This window comes from Equus przewalskii, chromosome 29, assembly GCF_037783145.1.
Source record: "Equus przewalskii isolate Varuska chromosome 29, EquPr2, whole genome shotgun sequence".
NCBI classification, from domain to species: Eukaryota; Metazoa; Chordata; class Mammalia; order Perissodactyla; family Equidae; genus Equus; species Equus przewalskii.
In genome coordinates this window covers 36,673,481-36,694,670 of record NC_091859.1, presented here as the reverse complement: position 1 = coordinate 36,694,670, position 21,190 = coordinate 36,673,481, and the positions used below count along the sequence as shown (strand labels likewise).

The 21,190-nt window shown below is 61.9% G+C and overlaps 1 protein-coding gene across 7 annotated transcripts; it reads left to right on the top strand.

Moving 5' to 3' along the window:
- The first annotated feature begins 2,089 nt into the window (after nucleotides 1-2,089).
- PDGFB (platelet derived growth factor subunit B) lies at nucleotides 2,090-20,810 on the top strand. Of its 7 annotated transcripts, none has more exons than XM_070600635.1 (7): nucleotides 2,090-2,324; nucleotides 10,148-10,244; nucleotides 12,522-12,611; nucleotides 13,561-13,766; nucleotides 15,114-15,258; nucleotides 18,733-18,880; nucleotides 19,247-20,810. In XM_070600635.1, the coding sequence occupies exons 1-6, from the start codon at nucleotides 2,262-2,264 to the stop codon at nucleotides 18,855-18,857; spliced, it is 726 nt and encodes a 241-aa protein (XP_070456736.1). In that variant the 5' UTR covers nucleotides 2,090-2,261; the 3' UTR covers nucleotides 18,858-18,880; nucleotides 19,247-20,810. The 7 variants fall into 7 exon arrangements, with proteins under 7 accessions (XP_070456736.1, XP_070456735.1, XP_070456738.1 ...); XM_070600634.1 differs by having other exon boundaries at nucleotides 2,099-2,324; nucleotides 18,730-18,880; XM_070600637.1 differs by lacking the exon at nucleotides 2,090-2,324 and adding an exon at nucleotides 2,638-2,818 and having other exon boundaries at nucleotides 18,730-18,880.
- The last annotated feature ends 380 nt before the right edge of the window (nucleotides 20,811-21,190 follow it).

The following is a 21,190-nucleotide window of genomic DNA, read 5'->3' as shown; positions in this document are numbered from 1 at the left end:
GTTTATAGGGAGGAAATCGAGGTCCTGAGGCGTCAACCTTCTCAGAGACACTCGGCCAGCGAGTGGCCAGCCAGGCTCTGAACCAAGGTGACCTGCTCCCGGCCTGCCTCTGCACCGTGCTGCCTGGGCGGGGACGGGCAGAGGGGATGCCTGGGGTCATCTGATGAGCCCTCCTGGGAGGTCTTCCCTCCTCGGCTCCCCCCTCGCTCAGGTCCAAGGAGACAGTTTGTGAAGAGCCGGTGCGTGTGCCTGTCTCAGTGACGGAGGGTGTACGGCCACATGTGAGAAGCAGCCTGACACCCCAAAGGGATGTTTGGGTACAAACGGCAGATGACAGAGACAGTACAAGGGGACCAGATAAAGGTGTCCTAAAGCCAGGAGCCAGGTAAGGCCGTGAGTCTGCGGGTCCCGTGGTGGGTGCTGGGCTCAGCAGGCGTGCGTGTGACTGTGACTGGGACCGTGTGACAGCTGAAGGCAGGGACACAGCAGCTCGCAGAGCTGGGGGTGGAAGGTGTTAACTGTGTGACTGCTGGCGAGGGTGGGGGGCCCTGGGCCTCGAGCCGGGGGCTGAGGGAGGTAGTAAACATCAGGGGATGGGAGGATCATGACGGCACCCTGCGAGGATGCTGCTGGGTGGTGGCGGTTGTGTGACTTTGCAGTTCAACGAATTCAGTTCCGCCAGCGCCGGCAGGGCCTGTGGTGTGCCAGGCAACCGGCGCGCAGGAGGAGACAGGGCCCGGCTTTCAGCCGATCTGTCCTGGCTGACGGTCTGTGCCATCACCTTGCGGCTGGCTGCTTTCTGCCCTTTCTGGCATTAAGTGCTCACAAGAACCCTATCCTGAGTTGAGGCTAGATGGAGGAGCACAGAAAGGAAGTGACTTGCCCAAGGTGACCCAGCTCCTCAGTGCCAGGGCAGGATCTGAATCCAGCTGCAGAGCCTGAGTCCTTCACCACCACGCCCACCCCAGGGTGCGAACATCTGCTTCTGGAGGACCAGCTAGAAAGCAGGCCAGGCCACCCTGCTGAGGGGCGCGGCTGTTCCTAGCCCCTAGTTCTCTCTTCCCAAGGGCCACATTGCTGGACAGAGGGGCCACCAGACTCTGGGAGAACCCTAAGCGCCCCATCCTTGCCTCAGGAACCTCCCTGAGCTCCCGCCCCCCCTCCCGGGGCTGACTCTCGGCCAGAAGAGGAAAGGCAGTCTCCACCCACCTCCCGCACTCTCCCTTCTCCTTTATAAAGGCCGGAACAGCTGAAAGCGTGCAACTTCTCCTGCCGCCGGGAGCAGCCCGCCTGCCTCTGCGCCCGCAGCCTCCCCCGCTGCCTCCCTGAGGGCTCCCGTCCGGCCGCCAGCGCCCATCTTTCATTCCCGAGATTGAGATATTTCGCGCACACACACATACACACACGCGCAAAAAGGAAAAAAAAGCCCACCCTCCAGCCTCGTTGCAAAGAGAAAGCCGGAGCAGCCGCAGCTCGCAGCCCGCAGCCCGCAGAGGACGCCCAGAGCGGCGAGCCGGCGAGCAGACAGACCGACGGACTCGCGCCGCGTCCACCTGTCTGCCGCGCCCGGCCCAGCGCGCAGCGGGCACGCCGCGCGCGCGGAGCAGCCGTGCCCGCCGCCCGGGCCCCGCGCCAGGGCGCACACGCTCCGGCCCCCCCCCTCGGCCCGGGCGGGAGTTTGCACCTCTCTCTGCCCGGGTACACGGGCCGCCGCTGCAAAGCCAACTTGGAAAAAAGTTTTTTGGGGGAGACTTTGGCTTTGAGGTGCCCAGCTCTGGGCTTTCCGACTTCGGGGGCCTTTCCAGAAAATGTTGCAAAAAAGCTAAGCCGGCAGGCAGAGGAAAACGCCTTTAGCCGGCGAGTGAAGACGAACCATCGACTGCCGTGTTCTTTTTCCTCTTGGAGGTTGGAGTCCCCTGGGCGCCCCCACACGGCTAGACGCCTCGGCTGGTTCGCGACGCAGCCCCCCGGCCGTGGATGCTCGCTCGGGCTCGGGATCCGCCCAGGTAGCGGCCTCAGACCCTCGTCCCGCGCCCAGGCCCTCCCTAGCCCCCCAACGACGGAGCCGGGGCCGGGGGCGGCGGCGCCCGGGGGCCATGCGGGTGAGCCGCGGCGGCGGCTGCAGCGGCCAGAGCGCCTGATCGCCGCAGACCCGAGCCTAGCCCACCTCCCTCCCCAGCCCCCGCCCCCCGCCCTGGCCGCGGGGGCGGCGCGCTCGGTCCACGCGTCCGGGGCCCCGCGGGGCCGGGCCCGGAGTCGGCATGAATCGTTGCTGGGCGCTCTTCCTGTCTCTCTGCTGCTACCTGCGTCTGGTCAGCGCCGAGGTGAGTTGCGACGGCGACTGGGGCTGATTCGCTTCATTCGTTACCCCTATCCCCACCCTCTGACTGCCCCCTCCTCTCCCTGCAGTGAACTTTGGACCCTTGCAGCCCTTGGGCCTGGCGCCGGGCACTAGGTGACCTCCGAGGGTTGGGACGTGAGGTCCGGGAGGTGCCAGGCTCTACGGGGAGGGGGCAGCTGTGGCTTTCTTTCCCATGGGCGATCCTAGATCTCTGAGCCCTTAAGCGTCGGCGGAGGGTGTGTATGGTCCTGTCCCCCACCCCTCAGGAACCCGAGAATAAACCCCTCCCGGCCGAAGGGAGAGGGGGTGGGGTGGTGCCGAGGGTGCAGAAGGCTGCGCGTCCCCCAGAGCCCACTTGGGTTCCAGCTTAGATTCTGTGCAGGAGCCGGCTTGCACGGGAGGCGCGAGCTCGCGCACCGGGGTCAGCCACGCTAACCCCCGGCGGAGGTTTGCGTCCCACCTTGGCTCCTGCTCCCGGTAGGGGTGGTCGCCCTCTGGCCCGTGCAGGGCATGCCCAGCGCCAGGCGCAGTCCAGGAGCAGCATGTGTCTTGGGCGCGCGGGGGGCGGGGGCGGCGAGAGAGAGGTTTCGGGCGTTCGGGATTAGGAGAGGAGTGGGGGTTCTTAGGAAATCCAGCCCCCGGGGCGGTGTGTGCGGGAGGCCCCGCCAGACCTGCGCCCGCGCCCTGCGAGAGGAAGCGCGTCTCTCCCCCGCTTGCAGGGTGCGGAGCGCGCCGCCTGTAAAAGCCTAGCTGCAAGGTGGTGGGGTGTAAAAACGTCTGCGGGAGCGATCAGGTCGGATCAGCGCCCCCACCCCTCCCAGCCTCACGTAGCAGTGAGTTGGCAAGTCTACCCGGAATCCAGGTGGGAAAGGGGGCGGGGCAGGGAGGAGGCGCGAGGTGGAGGGAGGAGAGGGCAGCGGGGAGCGCGGCGTGCCTGGGTGCCGTCCCGCCGCCACTCGGCCGCGGCCAGGATCCCGCACCTCGCCCGCTCCCAGGGAGGGCCGGCCGCTCTCGGCCTCCAGCGAGGTGCAGGGAGGCGGCGGCGACGGCGGCGAAGGGGTTAAGCTGAAGGGCTCCGAGGCCGCGGCCGGGCCTTGGGCCGCCGCCAGCGCAGGTTGTTTTGACCACGAAGGAGCCGTCGCCGTCTCCTTTTGTTCTCGGGGCTCCTCGAGGGCCGCCGGCCGCCCGCCCGGGGGCCCCGCCCTTCCGCGGCCACCCCCGGCGTCCCGGCGTCCCACACCCGGTAGGGAGGACGCACGGCTCGGCCTGGCAGCCTGCAGGCCCCTCCCGACGCCCCCTCCTCTCCTCTCCTGCAGCCCCCCGGGCCGCGGCCAGCTGTTGGGGAGGGGGGCGCCGGCCGGCCCCAGCTGCCGCCTCGCCTCGCCGCGGAGCCTGGGGGCTGGGCCCGGTGCCAGGGCGTCCTGGGAACGGCGGCGCCCCCGCCGCTGCTCTCCGCAGCCCACCCCGCCCGGCCCCCCGACTCGCTCACTCACCCCACGCATGCACACTGTTGGCCGGAGGCGATGCTGCGCTCCGGCGGGCGGGCGGGCGCGCAGAGCGACGGGCACGCACTACCGCGGCCGGGTCGCGCGCTCGCCGCCGCCACGCCCGTGCACACGCGGGGCACACGCGCGCGCACCGCACACACATGCACGCATGGCCTCCGCATACGCGGCCTGAGCACACGTGCGCGCACACCCACGCACGCACACAGGCATGCACGGCTCCTCTACACGCAGCGCGCCAGGTGCTCGCCCCCGCGCAACAGGTGGGCTCACCGTGGGCCCTGGAACCTCACCACCTCTGTAGCGACCCCATTTCCTTCCTGGGTCCTATGAGGGAAGGGGAACCCCGGCCCTCCCATCAGGTCACGGTCCCGCTTTTCTTTGCCTGGTCTGGTCAGCTCCACGCACCTCCAGCATTAGCCTCTGTGATTGCTTTTTTTCCAGCCACCCCCATGTGGCCGAAAATGGTGTTGATGTGCCTGGGGGGCGCTGTCATGTCCAGAACATTTCTATCTTCCAACGGGCCCTTCTTTGAACCTCCAAGACTGGAGGACCCTGAGCCGCCGAGCGAGCGGGCTCCCACCCGGACTGTTCTGGCCTCTTTGCTGATGCCAGCGTGCTCTGGAGAGGCTGGGGGACAGCTGGATAAGGCTTTCCCAGGCCTGCTGTTAACCATTTCCAGCTTCAGCCAGCACCTCCTCCTCCTTTTCCACAACTGCATGGGTGTGTGCGTTTGGAGGGGAGGCTGGGGCACAGAAGCTGGTGCCTTTCTCCTCAGTTAATCACAGCATCCTTGAACACAGGGCCCTCAGGAACCCGGGGTTGTGTGGCACTTTGCAGTTTATGAAGCACTTTCGTGCTAAGCCTGAGCATGCCTCAAGGAAGGAGACCTAAAGGGAAGACCTATGGCCTCGGGGGCCAGTCCAGGAGCAGAGACTGTGGGAGAGCTTGCTGGTGGAGGTGGCCTTGGGGCTGACCATGTCCCGGGCGAGCTTGGACTGAGCCTCAGGTGGCGGCCTCAGCAGCTGAGATGGAGGGCTGAGGGTCGCCCGAGGCCTGTGAGATCCCATCTCCGTCAGCTGAGCTGGTTTCCGGGAGGGTGACTCTTGCTGTCATGTGATGCCTCTGGCCTCAGCACCCTTCTGCCAGGAAGGAGGGACGGGGCCTTGCAGCCCTTCAGCACCCAGATTCCTTATGGTTTGCTGATGGCCTTAGGGGTGGGAAACCCACCTGCCGGACTCTCCCAGCCCTGGAAGCGTGTGCAAGGTTAGGATCAATCAGAACTTAAAGGCTCGGGTGCAAGACCTGGGAACAGCGTGTGTGTGTGTGAGAGAGAGAAATTGATTGAGCAGGAGTGGTAAAGGGACGTTTGCCTCGGGCCTCGTAAGTCCCTCTGAAAGTCTTCCCTCACCCCCCATTGAAATGTCCCTTCTAGGACAGCTGCTTTCATTTTCTGGTTTATTTAGTTGTTTATTATCTGCTTTTCCTCGCTGGAGTGTGGTCTCTGCTGGGGAGCTTTTGTGTTGGTCCCCACTGTCTCCCGTGCTTAGAACGGTGCCTGGCACGTGGTGTCTGTAAAAATTTGTGGAAAGGGTAGTGAGCCCTGGGCGGGGGATGACCAGACACGTATCTGGCGCTTCCTAAGACCTTCATAAACACGGCCTCATTTAATCCTCACTCCAAGGGTAGCCCAGCGTGGCCACACTGCCCGCCCACAGGCACCTGCCTCCGAGGCCCCCCAACCTTGAGAGACAAGCGTGTCTTCACTTCCATGACTTGGGACTTGGGCTGCCAAGATGGGACAGGAGGGAGGGGAAGGAACAGAAGGAAACTCCAATTGCAAAGCTTCTGCGTATCTTGAGCTGGGCCTGTTTCTGCCACCTAAAAAAATGAGCAGGTTGGGTTCGCACAGAGTTCCCCAAGAGAAGCAGAATGACTTGGCCTCTTGAAAATGCAGATTCCTGGGCCCCACCCCATGCTGAGAGTTGGGTTGGGGGGTGGGGTGGGGCCAGTGATTGCAAGGGGCTGCCAGGATTGTAGTGGCTGCGGTGGGGAGCCCAGTGAGGGGGACAGGGCTAATATGAAGGAAGAGTGGAGGAGGGGCGGGTCCCAGGAGCAATAAGAAAGGGCAATCTAGGTGGGAAAGTCTGGTTCTAAAAGGCTTCTGTGGTCTGCCCAGAGAAGGCTCCTTCAAAGGGCTTGGCTTTGGCACTGAATGTAAGTCAGGCCTGAGACTGTCAGGCAGCCGGGTGCTCTGAGGCCTTGTGGCCTCTCCCTCTGCCAGCCACTGACAACGCCCCTGGTTGCTGGGGCCGAGCCTGTGTCATCTCCCTGAGCGGAATGGCAGGCGGGCTGGGGAAGTGTGCATGTGTGTGTGCACGGGGCCCAGGCGGAGGGTGGGGTCCCAGCCCCTTTGATCTGCCAGCCTGGTTGGGAGCAGGTAATTCACCTGGCCTCACGCTGGCTCGTGCCCGCCCTCCCTCCCGCAGCTGGCGTTGGGGGCGGGCTGGGGGAGGAGGCTGTTTGCCTTGGCTCTCTGGGCTGGCTGCGCCCCAGCTGCCTTCTTGCCACACCCTCGCCCTGCCAGGAACCCAGGCCTGAGATCCGGGGCAGCTTCCTCAGGGTGCCAGGCCTCCTTTCCCCGGCAGTTCCTCGTGGAGGAGGTGGGAGACTCTCCCGGGATTCTCCGAGGGGAGGTGCCCACCTAAAGAGGCTTCTAGAACCAGGAAAACTGGGCTGTGGGCTGCTCACCCTCCTACACCAAGAAGCGCCTCTGACCCCAAGCAGGTGCCCATGAATCTCCCTCAGGGCACTGTCTCCTGGAGCTGACCACAGGCTGAATCCCCATCCCTCACCCACCCCTGGCCAGGAAGGGACCCGCCAGCCCACGCGGCCCCGGGCAATGCTAGGGTGCCGTTTCCTGTGGCCCCGCACAGGGCATAATGCAAAGCCAGACACTCGTCCCTGGGCAGGCAGCTCTCCACTCACCCATTGTCATCCTCAAAAATGTCCTGCACTGCTGGCCTGGGCCTGCGTGCTGCCTCACAGGAGCCACACTGAAGGAGTGAGTGGTGATCATGGCGACAGCTCAGTTAAGTACCCGTTATTTGCTGGCTGCTCTGCTGGGTGGTTACCCCTCCCCATGACCCCAGGTGAGGTATTATTAGCACGGTTTAAAAGATAAAGAAGCTGAGATTTTAGATTGTTCAAAGACTTACTCCAAGAATTCAGGTTTCCTTGGCAGCTGAAGCCCTTGCTCCTGCACGTGCCACAGTTTCTCATCCTCTGCCCCGTTGACATTTGGGGCCAGATAACTCTTGACTGTGGACGGCCATCCTGTGTATAGGAGGGTGCTGCGCATCATTGCCACCCTCCACCTGCTAGATGCCAGTAGCGCTTCTCTAGTTGTGACCACCGAAAGTGCCTCCAGACGTGGCCCCTGTCCCCTGGGGACCCCTGGTTGAGAACCACTGCTCTCTGACATGCCACAGGGGTCAAGAGCCGACAGGAACTGAAGATGACCGAGGAGAGGGGAGGCCGGAAGCTCCACTGTGGGCTGGGAGAGGGAGGGACCTGGCTTGGCTACTTACTAGTCGAGTAGACCTGTGGCCATTTACTTAATTTTCCTGAGCCTCAGTTTCCGCCTCTGGAAGATGGGGGTAAAAATAGTGCCAGCCTCTAGGACTGGTAGTTAGTCCAGCCTTTGGCTCTGCCTGGCTCGTAGTCAGCACTTTGCAAAAGTGGGCTGTGGGATTCTTACCAAATCCAGGCGCTCTGAGTGACTTCTGGGCGTCCAGTGGCCAAGTTACCAGAAGCATTCACAGGATGGCTTCTCTGCTTAGAATAAAGTGGGCTCTTAAGAGGGGGGTTGGGAGGATATCCCAGGTGGCCCTCCTGGTGGAGGAGGTGGGCGAACCATCCTGGAGAGAACCCCCTCTGGAGAAGGGTAGACTCCTTCATGCATTTTGTCAGTATTCACTGAGCACCTACTCTGTGCGTCTCCCACCTTCCCAGTCTCTCTCCTGGGCTCCTCCCCACTCTGCCTTGGAGTGTTGAGTTTGTTTCCCTAAGACGCCATCTCCCTTGAGTCATTGGCCGGCCCGGGCATCCGCCAGGCCTGACTGGGGGTCTGCCTGTTCTGCCGTGGCTGGCAGCTGCAGCCAGCTCTCCAGTGGGCAAGGAAGTCCTGGCACCAGTGCTGTGTGCCATTTGGTACTGGGCCTTCGGGCCCCTCTCTGGGGGGGCGGGTTCATTGAATCATTAGTCCACAAATAGCCTGGGAGACCTGGCTGGACGCCCCCACCCTGGCTCTCCTCTGCTGCCTCTCCTGCCACCCCCAGGCAGACTTAGAATCGAGTCAAATGTTCTTCAAGCCCCTTGATTCACAGGTAATGCCAGGACCAGAGAGGAGCAGTGCCCAGTCTGAGGTCACAGGGCGGTTAGTAGCGGTACGAGGATGGACTCCAGCTCTTAGGACCGGTTCTGGGGTTGACAAAACCCCCAGGGGAGCGGCCGGCCCTGGTCTTACCTGGACACCTGCCACCTGCCTTCTGTTCTGTGGGCTGGGTCCGGGGTCCATGTTGGGAGACCACCGAAGGCATGGTCTCCTTGGTGGGGGGAAGAAAGGGAGGGGCAGCGAGGCCAACGGCCCTCCCCCGTCTTGCACACACAGCCCCCCACTCCTGGCTGTGCAGCCTGGACCCTGAAGGAAAGACCCTGACTCCCACCAGGCTGACTGCTCGGCCCCCACCCTCCCCTGCCTGAACCTCCCATCAGACACTGGGCAGGATTGTAAACTCCACATTCAAACGAAGCAGCGGGGTTCAGGGGTTTCAAGGAATTCGTTTTAAAAGCGATCATGTCTCCCCTTCACCCGTGGTCTTCTGGCTCCAGGGCCTACTTGGGTGCCCGGAGCTGGACATGGTGGTGCCCTGGAGGAGGCGTTCCCACTCCATGATGAGCATTGAGGAAGTGGGGCTTTGGGGGAGGCTAGAAACTGATCAACCCCCAGGCTCCCGATGGAGCTTCTGGGGAGAGCCCCTGGGGCGGCCACGCAGCGAGATGCCTCCCTCCCCGGCGGGCAGGGTGCCTGGGCTCAGCCGAGGACTCCAGTTCTTGGAGCAGTGAACCAGTGGGAGCAGGAGCCCCTCCCTTCTTAATCCAGGGAAACCGAGGCACGGAGTGGTTCAACCCAAGATTCAACAGTAGTGAGCCAGGTCTGCTGACGCCCTCTCCGGGGCTCCTTCCACAGGACCGTGCCAACGCTGTGCGTGTGTGCCAGTGTGTGTTTCCATGGGTGTGAGTCCGGACACACAGCAGCATCTCGTGCCTTTCCCTGCCCTGAGGTGCTGGGTGGGTGGATGGTACTTCTTCGCCTGTCTGTCGTCTGCCCTCACCTCTTTCTCAGGGCCTCTGGCGTCAGCCGCTCGGGTCTCCCTGGACCGTGGGGGACGTGACTGTGACGTTCCTATCGGGCTCATGTCGTGTCATTGTGGGACCTGTGGTTTCCCTGGAGGAAGCCGGGCTCTGAGTGGGGCCTGTTAAAGTGCTTATTCAGTTTCAAGTGTTTTGGTAAGAGGCCAGGGGGCCTCTAAAAATAGGGTTTGGTTGGGCATGGGGCGTGGGTAAACTTTCGGGTCTCCCAGTCACATCTGAGGGTTCCCTTCTCTCCTCTTTTGAGCGAGAGACTAAGTAGACATCACCAGTACACGTGGCCTCCTGAGACCATCCGACTCTGTGAGCATTTGCTAGCCGCCTCGCTTGCCCAGGAGGCTGGGGTACGGGCTCTGCCGTCAGAAAGGCCTGGGTTTGGATGCGGCTTCTGTGATCATCAGCTTGGGACTCTGACAAAGAATGTCACCTATTTGAGCCTCTGTGTAAAATGGGGATAATAATTTCTCCCCTGACAAATGCTGGCTGGCGTTAGCTGGGAGGGGTGGAGGGGAAGCAGCGAGGAGGAGGCTGGGGGAGCCGCCCGGAGCCAGTAGTGTGATGGGGAGACGGACGCACACGATCAAGTCTAACGCGAAGCATGCTGGGTTTCCGTTTTGGGGTGGGGGGTGCAGCATCCAAGCTGGGTCTTAGAGGCTGTGGCAGGTTCTGGCCCCCAGGCCTTCGTGCTCCTGGTTGTCAGGCCTGGGATCTGCCCCTTGCCTGCCCCCAGCCTGACTGTCCATTTGCCCGTGGCCGAGGGGCCCTCGGGAACTTTCCATAGGAGGGAGTGTGTGTGTTGGGGCAAGAGGGCCTCAACTGGAAAGCCCTCACTCTGAGCTCACGTGGCCCCCCGGTGTCTGCCTGGCAGGGGGACCCCATTCCTGAGGAGCTCTACGAGATGCTGAGCGACCACTCGATCCGCTCCTTCGATGACCTCCAGCGCCTGCTGCACGGAGACTCCGTAGGTAAATGGAAGCCTCGTCCGTTGCTCTGACACTCCACTAAGTCCTCGGGAGCCGCAGGGGCAGGGGCAGGGGCATCCCCACTTCCTCGACATCCAGAGAACAGAGGCCCACAGCAGCCCAGGAGGGCGCGGCCACACCTGCCCAGGGCGGGGCTGAGTAAGAGGACGGGTTGGTACCTGGGACCTGGGGTGTGGCAGGAGAAGCACCCACATGTGGCTCTGGCTCAGTGCAGAGGGTGGGGTGCAGGAGGAGGGGGGCAGGGGGAGGCGCCCAGGGCCCTGCTGAGTGTATATCCAGGTGTAGACCCAGTCGGGGAGGGTGCTGCTGCAGGAGCCACCTCCCTGCCCGTCTGGCCAAGGGCCCGGTCTGCAAGGTCTCCCAGGGACACCTGGCCTCGACTAGTGGGCAGCCCTGCCCATCCCGAGAGCTCGCTCAGAGAATGGGCACGTGCTTGGTGACACACACGTGGCGGGGCTGGCGGGCTGGGTCAGGAATGTATTTATAAACGCTGTCTTCAGAGCAAATTCCATTCTATTCTAACCTCTGGCCTGTTCCCCGGAGCCCTGGTCAGCACCCCCCCTGCACCCCAGCTCCCCTTCCCTCTGGGGTTTTGTCTCTGTCACTTTGTAATCCTTGCCCAGACTGCTATCTACGGGGGACAGCATTTCCTGCCTTTGTTTCTCTCCCATTGGGCCCCTGGCTGCCTCTCAAAAGCATTCCCGGGGCCTTTCACGCCCGCCTCTGCCGGGAGCTGGTGGGGCAGGCAGGAGGGGGCCCCAGCTGGGCCCACCTATTGTTCGCCAGGCCCCCCACCCCACATCTCCCACACCCCCCACCCTATGCCCGACTGACCAGCCCTGGCCAACACAATGGGGCAACTTCCAAATTTAGCCTTTCTGCTGTTTCTTTCCAAGGCCCTTGGCCCCCACCTTCGGACAGCCCCTCCACACCCCGGGTGGGGGTCGGAATCTTGGAGACGAGGTTTTCAATAGCAGGCCTGTTCCGAGGCAACCATGTGGCTATTTTTTTCCTAATCAACTTAACCTTTCCACAAAGCACATCTTTTCCCCATCTCCTCCTCACCAGGGACATTCCAGAGATGGCAGGGAGAAAGGAAGGGAGAGGGAGGGACAGACAGACGTGCTGATGTGGGAGCAGTAGGCCAGACCGAAAGGCACCAGTTCAGGATGGTCTCCTCCAAACGGGACCCCTGGGAGCCGGGCCCGGATGAGCAGGAGCTTCGTCACTGGGTGGGGGTGGGGTGGGTGGGCAGTGGGCTGGGGAGACAGCGTGAGCCTCGACGGGCTGCGTGGAGCGGGCAGGAACTTGTCCTCCACGTCCTCAGCTGATGTGCCTGCTCTTCAGCCATCCCGGAGAGAAGGGGCTGCCCACGATTCAGCGAGCAGCTCTGTCCTCCTCTCTAACTCTCGCCTCCCACCGCAGCTTCTGGCGCCCTCTCTAGAGAGAAGGGGATGCCTCCAAGGAGTGCTGACCACCTGAGATGGGGAGCCCAGGCTAGAGAGGGGCTGTGGTTTGTGACCTCAGGAATAAACGGACAACTTAGGGCCTGACACGGGGCAAAGGTTGTAGGGGGAGAGACAGGAAGAGAAGGGCGAGGAGAGATGGAGCGGAGAGGGATGGAGGCCTAGGAGGACGCGGGGCGAGGGCCCCCCCATCCCAGCAGGCCCTGCCTCCCCACAGCCCCCACCCCCATCCCTCTCCCGCCCTCCCCCTCTCCCGCCCAACTGGGCCATTGTCCGGGGCTCCGGAGGGTCTGTGTCCAGGGCATGCTGGTCCCTCCTGGGGATTCTGGGAATTTCTCCATTCAGCACTTCCTATGGGAACGCTGGGCGGAGGGGCACTGGAAACTGGCCTTCGAGCTCTGGTCCTCGCCCTGCCCTGGAGGCCGAGGAGGGTTCGCTTACAGTAGCAAAGGGGATGGGTTATTTTTAACTCCATTGACATGGGTTCTGTCCAAGAATGTGGCCGAAGAGCCCAGAGTGGGGCTGAAGGCCCCCCCGGGATGCAGTCAGGGCCCCACCACCTGCTGAGCCCCGTGGCCACCCTGGGGTTTGCCGGGAGGGCCGCTGCTCAGAGCTGGGACCCTTGGGTTTACAGGGAGCCAGGAGGGGAGCCTGTTTTCTGGAGTGGGGTACCATGGGGGGTGGCGAGAGGTGATCCTCCTGCCTGCCCAGAGCCCCCATCGGAGCCCCCCCCGCCCCGTGGTCGGGCCAGCCAGCGGTTATGAGAATGTACTGACCCTGCCTTCTCTTGCAGATGAAGACGGGGCCGAGCTGGACCTGAATCTGACGCGGTCCCATGCTGGAGGCGAGCCGGACAGCTTATCCCGCGGGAGAAGGAGCCTAGGTGAGACTGGGGTGAGGAGAGTGGCCCCTCTGGGGTGGGAGCTGGGGACGGCGAGCCCGGGCGTACAGCCAGCTGAGGCTCCCGACACTCAGGACTGGGCTGAGCTAAGGAAGTTACCCTGTATCCTTCGATCCCACATAGTGAGGAGTGGAGTCATCACGCCCCAAAACACAGTTTTCTAATTACAGTGCCTTTAAGCTCGTTTATTGATTACTTCAGCCTTGGAGGTAGATATTATTTTACAGAGTTTTATATAGAGTTAGAAACGGGCCCAGAGAGGGTAAAGAAGTAGCTGAAGTCACACAGCTAGTAAGTGGGAGGGCTGGGATCCCTAAAGCCATTGTTACTTGAACCCAGTGCCACCCTGGTGGGCTGCGTGTCTCTGCTGTGGCTAAGGGCTGCGGCCTGGGCCCTGCCTCCTGCTCTGTCGCTGAGACCAAAAGGAGAATGTCCATCACTATGTCTCTGGGAACCTTCCAAGGGCGGGTGAGTCTCCATCCAAGCCCCTCCCGCTCTCTACCCACCTGCAGTCCCCACTGTAGACAGTGGCTGGGGGACCCAGGTGACGGTGAGGGGCCTGAGTGCCACTCCTCACTCTGTGGATTTGGGCGGCTAAGTCAGTCATGCAAGACTGGAGGACAGTGTGAAACAGCAATGGGAGAGCGGTGACCAGACAGGATGTATTCTAAATGGTCTCGCGTGATTCTCATGCTGGTTCTGAGGTGTAGATCTCAGCATGCCCATTTTGCACATGGGGAAACTGAGGCTTCGAGCTCACCAGCGCCTGCCCAAGTTCCACGGCTGATAACAGCCAGGGCTCGAAACCCCCACCCCAGGGCTGGAGGAGGCGGGAATCGAGGGAGAGCAGTCCCAGAGGTGCCCCGCTGGGCTCTCCTGCCGGTGGGGCCTCCGGGCAGGCCCCCTCCTGACGGAGGTCTCCCTCCCTCAGGTTCCCTGGCCGTTGCCGAGCCAGCCATGATCGCCGAGTGCAAGACTCGCACCGAGGTGTTCGAGATCTCCCGGCGCCTCATCGACCGCACCAACGCCAACTTCCTGGTGTGGCCGCCCTGCGTGGAGGTCCAGCGCTGCTCCGGCTGCTGCAACAACCGCCACGTGCAGTGCCGGCCCACCCAGGTGCAGCTGCGGCCCGTGCAGGTGCGCAGGCCCACGGCCGCCGCCGGCCTCTGGGGCGGGTCCCCGCGGCTTCCGCGGGTCAGAAGGCTTCCTGGCTGGCCCTGGGCTCTGTCCAGGGAGGCCCGCCCTGGGAAGCTCCCTCCGGACAGGTGCGCCGAGGCCACCCTCAGTCCTCGGAGGCTGCCCCAATCGCTGTCACCAAAGCCACAGACAGACCCCCAGGCAGGGCTGGGTGGGGGACGTTGTAAAGGACACTGCTTCCTTCTTTACAAGGATAAAATCCCGAAATGCCCCTGAAGAGACAGGTCTGCAGACTTTCGCAGGACCCTCAGGATGTTCTGGGCAGCTGCTTGGTGCCCCCAGAGCTCGCCCCTGTTTTCTCCATTCCACAGAGAATGGCTGGGTTAGGTGGCTCTGTGTCTTTGCCGCCTGTGCATTTCTTTTGACAAGCTGTGCCTTTAACAAAGAGGGTAGAGACCCTCTAGGGACAGACGCTGCCCTTGCTGGGGCAGCCCCGGTACAGTCAGAATGCTGAATCCTGCCTCTTTTCTGGAAATTTCGGGTACACACTGTGACTCACAGGATGTTTCAGAGTAGAGACTGTCCCGGGAGCCCCCTGTCTCGCGCCGGGCAGGCTGGGGCCGGAGAAGCCTCAGCTGCCTTCTGATCATGTGGGAAGGTTTCTGCACCCCTGGGTGGGCCCGCCTGGCTCAAGCATCAGCTCAGGGTGGCCCGCGCTGTGGGGCGGTGGGCACGCAGAGGCTTGGCACCCGCTTTTGCCAGATGCTCTGCGCCTTCGCCATGCGCCCCTGCCCTGCAGCCGGCCGTGGCTTTCCTCGTGCCCACCTTCCCCCCAGGGCCTGGGCCCCGGGCCCGAGATTACAAATGTCACTCCTACTACCACCCACTGCCATGGTATTGCCTGTGCCCAAGGCGGCCAGCGCTGTGGATGGATACCTGACAGCTGGCTCCCCTTCCCGCCTCCCTCCTGGATACCGCCTCCCCCCACTTCCTTCCAGACAACCCTCTCCGCCTCTGCCCAGCCCCTGACCTTGGCTGGCGCTCCTGGAATGAGGACAGTACAGGCTCCATGCTCAACCCGGAAATGCCTTTCTCCCTCTCTGGGGGCACTGAGGGGGGCTGCGGCAAAGCCGGAGGCTGGGTCAGGAGGGCTTGTTTTGATGGAAAAGCTACAAGAAGGGCAGAGGGCAAGGTCCTGCTATTGTTTGGGCCAAATTGTCTGCTGTGTGGCTGTCCGGGCTTTCGAGGAAAGATCAAGGCCGGGGACACCGGGGTGGAAGAGCAGGGGCGGGCTCCCCGGCTGCCCCTGTGGCCTCACAGAGGGATGCTGGTGGGTCTGTCCTCCAGGTGAGAAAGATCGAGATCGTGCGGAAGAAGCCGACATTCAAGAAGGCCACAGTGACTCTGGAAGACCACCTGGCCTGCAAGTGTGAGACGGTGGGGGCCGCACGACCCGTGACCCGAAACCCCGGGAGTTCCCAGGAGCAGCGAGGTAACCACGGGTCAGGGGCTGCCTCTGAATTGCTCAGTCGGGCAGCCCCCTTCTCATGTGGCAGCTTTTATGAGCAGGCAGGGGAAAGTGACTCAGGCATGCCCCTGGCTAAGTTCATCTGAAGCTTCCCATCTCTCTGAGAACAATCCAGATTCCTCCCCTGCCTGCAAGGCCCTGTGAGGATGCAGCCCCCGGTTGGCCCTCTGGCCTTACTGCCAACCAATCCCCGTCACTTATGCCGCCCCAGCCAGGTTGGCCTTGAATGCCCAAATAAATGTCTGCCTCAGGGCCTTGGCACATGCCACTCTGGCTGACATTCACTTCCCAGCTCTTCACAAGCCTAGCTCCTTCTCTTCATTTGGGTCTCAGCTTAGAAGCCCCCTCCTCTGAGAGGTCCACCCCGACCACCCCGTCCAGAGCAGCCTCCATCCCAGTCTTGCTCCACAGCCCCTACTTTGTTGAGTGAGTGCATGAGATGGTGGGAGGAACTGGGGCCTGGATAAGAGAAGACCCCACATACATGGTCTTCAGATATTTGACAGCTTGTCCTGGGGATGAGAAATCAAACCAATTGCTTGCAGCCTTGGTGGGGGAATTAGGACCCGTGGGGAGAGTCATCAGAGAGAGATTCTAACTCCACATATGCAGAAGCTGGTGATCAGTCAGGGGTTCAAGATGGAATTGTCTGTGCGGGAGGTAGTGAGATCCCTGTTGCTGGAGGTGTGCAACTAAAGGCTGGGCAGCCACACAGCAGGGATGTGACAGACAGGATATCAGATGGATAAGTGGAACCGGGGTTCTGTTCCTCTCCCTGGATTTCGTGAATTCACAATTTCAGGGGCTTAGTTTGACTTAAAGAGTTGAAAGGGACCGAAAGAATGGTCTGGTCCAGTTGCCTCCTCCACATTTTACAGAGGAGGTGCCCTGAGGCCCAGAGAGGCTGAGGTCTTAGCCAAGGGTCACACAGCCAATCCCAGGCAGGGCTATAGCTGGAACCCAGGTGTCCTGAAGTTCTCTTCTTAGCTTTTCCCTCCCCTGACGGCTGTCACTGGCTCTTACCTCCCTCATCTTTTTTTTGGGGGGGGGGGTGGGATTTTAAAATTTTAGAGCTGGAATAGACCAGAGAGATGACCTTGCAAGTGAATCCTTCAGTGTTATTAATGGGAGCACAGAGAGGTTAAGGGACTTACTGGCGGTTGCACGGCGGCAAAGCCTAGCCCAGAAGCCAGGTTTTGTAACGTCTAATTCTGGTTTCTTTAGACAGTGTCCTGCTCCCTTTCCTCCCTCGATTGTTTGCAGTAAGGATCAAAGGAGAATCATGGAGTTAATTCGATTAGATGAGCAAAACAATCACACAAGTGATGGTTTTGATTTTCAGTAACTCTCTTTACTCGGGGGACAGGTGGTCTGACCAGCCCTTCTTGTTAACAAGCCCCCAAAGGCGGGGCCACCCGGAGCCTCATCCTCCTGCTCTCAGAGCTCAGCGGGGACACGGGTGCCCTGGGGCGCTGCTCACGTCACAGCTTCAACAGACGTGGTGTGAATTATTGACCGAGTGAACGTGGAGAACTATTTTTCTATTCAGGAAAAAGGACATTCCTTTTTATCTTTAGAGTGGGGCTCTTTTGCGTGCATTTATTTCCTGTCGTTTTCCGAGCTGGTTTCCCGTGCTGCACGGTCACCTGATTGATGTGAAGAGTTGTAAACTCTTGTCACTTTAGTGTGAGCTGTCACTTTAGTGTGAGCGTCGCGGCCGGCCCGGGGCGGGGTGGGAGGGCGCCCCGGCAGCCGTCCCTGGGCTAAGGTTTGGGGGTGTGGCCCCTGTGATGTGATGGTCAGTGTCAGACCTCCTGGGCTCAAATCTCTGCTCGGTTGCTCGGGAGCTGCGTGACGACCTTGAGCCCAGTCGGGCTTTGCCCAGCCCAGCGTCCTGCTCATGGCCTCGTCTCTGGAGCAGAACCTCCCTGGGTCCTTCAGTGGCCGTCCTGGGTGTCCTCCCCTGAAGGGGAGCTGGGACCCAACTGAGTCCCTAAATCCGTCCCTTTGCAGAGATGGGGTAACCGCCTCGTGGCAGCTGGTGTCTATGAGGTGGGAGGTCGAGTGTTGGCCCAAACAGCTATGGGCTGCGGAGATCTTGGAGGGCTCCCAGGAAGAGGCAGGCCCTGAGCGTGGCAGAGAAGCTGTCACTGCCAGGTGTCTCCCTAGGGGCCCAAGGAGAAGAGACATCAGCGCTGACCCTGACAGGTCTCGCAGGCGCTGTGATCCACAGCCCAGTGGCTGAAAGCATGGACTCCAGACACAGATCTCTGGGTTCAGATCCTTGTGTCTGCCTCAGTTTCCTCCTCTGTTAAATGTAGACCCTTATGCCTGCTGTGAGGATAAACAAGTGTGGTAGGCTGTTTCCATGTATTATCTCTTAACCCTGGGAGGCCAGGGCTGCAGTCATCTCAGCTTTAAAGATGTGGAAACCGAGGCACAGAGAGTTGACGTGACTGGCCCCCAAGCACACAGCCAACACCTGGGACAGCCCAGCGTTGAACCCGGCGGCCTGGCCGCAGCCCGAGCTCTGGCCCGCTGCTGCACAGCGAGGGCAGGCAGACAGGCACCTCCACGGGAAGTCCCAGCTCCTGGGGGTGGTTCCGGCCCGAAGCCCAGGGGCCCCTGTCACATGGCTGGAAGGGGCTGAGAGGTTGGGGGGGACCTGACTCGAGGGTCAAGCCGAGGAAATAAGAAACAAGTGAATGAGAGCGGGCTGATGGCCTCCTGCTGGGAACTTAGTGCCTAACGAGGACAGTGGCCGCTCGTTCTGTCTCCCGGGCCTCTGGCTGGCTGGGCTCAGCCGGGCGGTTCCCCTGGCGTCCCTTGTGGGTGTAGCCGGTCGCGGGATGGGCGCTGGGACGGCTGGGCCTCTGTCCCTCCCTGTGAGGTGCAGGCCTCTCCTCCCGACGTGGCCTCCTCAGCAGGGTGGCCAGACTTCTTATGGGGGGGGCACAGGGCTCCCCAAAGAACAAAGGTGGGAGCTGCCAGGCCTTCTGAAGGCGCACCCTGGAAGCAGCCGGCCCTCTGCCTGCTTTGATTGGCTTCCAGATGGGAGTCCAGGCCAGGGTCGAGGGGCCCGTCAGTGGGGGGCCGACAAAGAGCTCGACGCCATTGTTAACCTACCCCCCTCTGTGTTTGCGCATCGTATTGTTTATTCCTTCCCCCAGTCCTATGAGACTGGCGGTCTTATTTCTCCCATTTCCCAGATGGGGAAACTGAGGCACAGAGTGGTTCAGGCATTGTCCCTGGGCGACATACAGCTGGTGAGTGGAGAAGCTGGGATCTGAACCCACGAGGTCTGGTGGCAGACTCCCTCCCGCCCCTGCTCTCAGCCCTGAGGATCTGGGTGGTCTGTCGCAGGCCCTGGTCGAGGCCGGCAGACCCTCCACAGTGGTCGTCCACCTGCTGACAAGACCTTTCTTTTCCCTCCAGCAGCCAAGACGCCTCAAACTCGGGTGACCATTCGGACGGTGCGCGTCCGCCGGCCCCCCAAGGGGAAGCACCGGAAGTTCAAGCACACACATGACAAGAAGGCACTGAAGGAGACCCTCGGAGCCTAGGGGCATCTGCAGAGAGTGGGCAGGTGAGGGCCAGGCCGGAGACTGAGGTTCGGCGCCCTGGGTTTCCTTGTATGGGAAAATGCTGGGGGAGAGGCATTTTTCCATACAAAACCCAGCCTCTAAGCCACACCCTGGCTCCCCCCCACCCCCAGTTATCCGCTGTTTTCCATGGGGTAGGTGACGGGGGGCTTGGGAGACCCCAGCCCAGCTGTGTGGCAGCCCCGAGAGAACGGGAGGTCTACCCTCAGCTCCCCCAGCCCTGAGCGAGCCGGCTGGAAATCAGGGGCGCTGGTGGACCCCGGCTCCCCGTCCCCGGCCAGGGGGGCTTGTGAGCATGGGACGCCCCCCAGTCTGTCTCTGACTCCCCATGTCCTCTGCTTGGCCCACAGGGTTATTTAATATGGTATTTGTGGTATCGCCCCCATGGGGTCCTTGGAGTCATAATATTGTCCCCTCGTCCGTCTGTCTCGATGCCTGATTCGGACGGCCAATGGTGCTTCCCCCACCCCTCCGCGTCCGTCCACCCATCCGCCAGCGGGGCTCCCCTCGGCCGCCTCCAGCGTCTGGCCCCGAAGCTCGAGAAGGAAACGAAGGACCTGGACTCTGCCGCTGGCTTCCTCTCCTGCCCCGAGGACCTCGGAAGAGGGTGCAAGAGAGACTGGCGTGGCCACCGTCTGGGGACAGGGGCTCTCTTCCCGCGCGGTGGGCCAGCCCGAAGCCCTGCGCGTGGCCCTGAGGATCTCTGGGCGCGGCCTCCGCTGCCCGGTCCCCCAGCCGGCTCTGAAGGCAACACCCCCAGGCAGGCCGGGTTCCTCGTCCTCCTGTGGTTGGGACCACGTGGCGGAGCACAGACTGGGGAAGCCTCCCGCAGTGCCCACGCCCATCCCCTCTGCCGGGTCCCCTCTGCCGCAGGGGCTCCCTTTCCTTTCATACGTATGACATCTTTGAAGATGTGGACTCCTCCGGGCGGCCGTGGCCAGAGCGCCAGGCGGCCGTGCACCCTCTCAGATGGGTAAGAGTTGAAGTTTGCTCTGGAAGTGGATGTAGATGGTGACCTGGGCATCCACCGCCTCCTTCCACTCCCCTTCACTTCCTCCTCTGTTTCATCTCTCTACCTCTACCCTGCATCTTCCTCTTGGCCCTCAGTCTGCTCCACCAAGGGGCTCTTGGACCCCTCATTGAGGCCCCACATAACCCCAGTCACTGCTCCATAAGGCAGAAGATGAGGGGCCAGGGCAGCAGGGGGCCTGCCCATCATATCTCAGCCCAGCCAAGACTGCCATGTAAGGTTGTGCAGGGTGTGCACTGCACAAGGGCACTGCATGCAGGGATCACGGTTCACACCATAAACACGGCCAATGTGTATATTTATTATGACAGTTTTCCGGCAGATGGAGGTCAGATGTCTCGAGGAAAGGAATCCTTTCCCTGATTGACACAAAAAGACTCTGTGTGGACTCCTGTGCCCCGACCCAGCCCAGGGCTTGGAGTGGTCGGACGGGAGTGAGCCCGTGTTGGCGGGGAGGCACGCTGTTGTGCATCCGGCCTCCATCTCCCCGAGTCCTCAGCTCAAACAGTCCTCCTTCCAGGCAGGTTTGAAAAGCCCAAGAGGACGTCTCCAAGGGATGGGGCGGCTCCTGCGCCCCCGCCCGCTCCCCCATCTTAGATCCTTTGAGCTCCGCCTCTGGCGGCTCCTCCCCGGAAACCAGCTCCTGGGCTGGGAGTGGGGGAGCAAAGGGAGAAGATCCGGGGCCCCAGGGGTGGGGTCTGAGCTCCGCCTCCCTTCCCCCCTCCCGCTGCACTCGCCCCTCCCCCCTCCCAAATCTGCTTCCTTCAGTTTGAAAAGTCGGTGATTATATTTTTGGGGGCTTTCCTTTTATTTTTTAAATGTAAAATTTATTTATATTCCGTATTTAAAGTTGTAAAAAAATAATCACAAAACAACCAAATGAATCCCCGGAGGTCTGTCTGTTGGCGTCGCGCGCGACAGTTACCCTTTTGCGCGTTGGCAGCATCTGCCGACAGCTTGCCACGCGTTCCTCTCGCTCGGGAGGCTCGGGCGGGCGCACACCCGTGCACACACGCAGGCTCACACGTGCGTGCGCGCGCACGCGGGCCGGCTGCTCCGAGGGAGGCGTCTGTCTGGGGCGGGTGACAGTCACGCCACCGGCTCTGAGGTCCTGGTCCTGCAGCGGCTCCTGACGCCCGGCCCTCCGGTCCCAGCCCTGTGCCTGTCACTGGCAGTGACCAGAGATGGTTCTGCAGCCTGAGGTTCCCTGGAGGGAAGCAGATCCTCGGCGTCGTGGGGTGGGGCTGCTTGTGGGAGGGGGTCC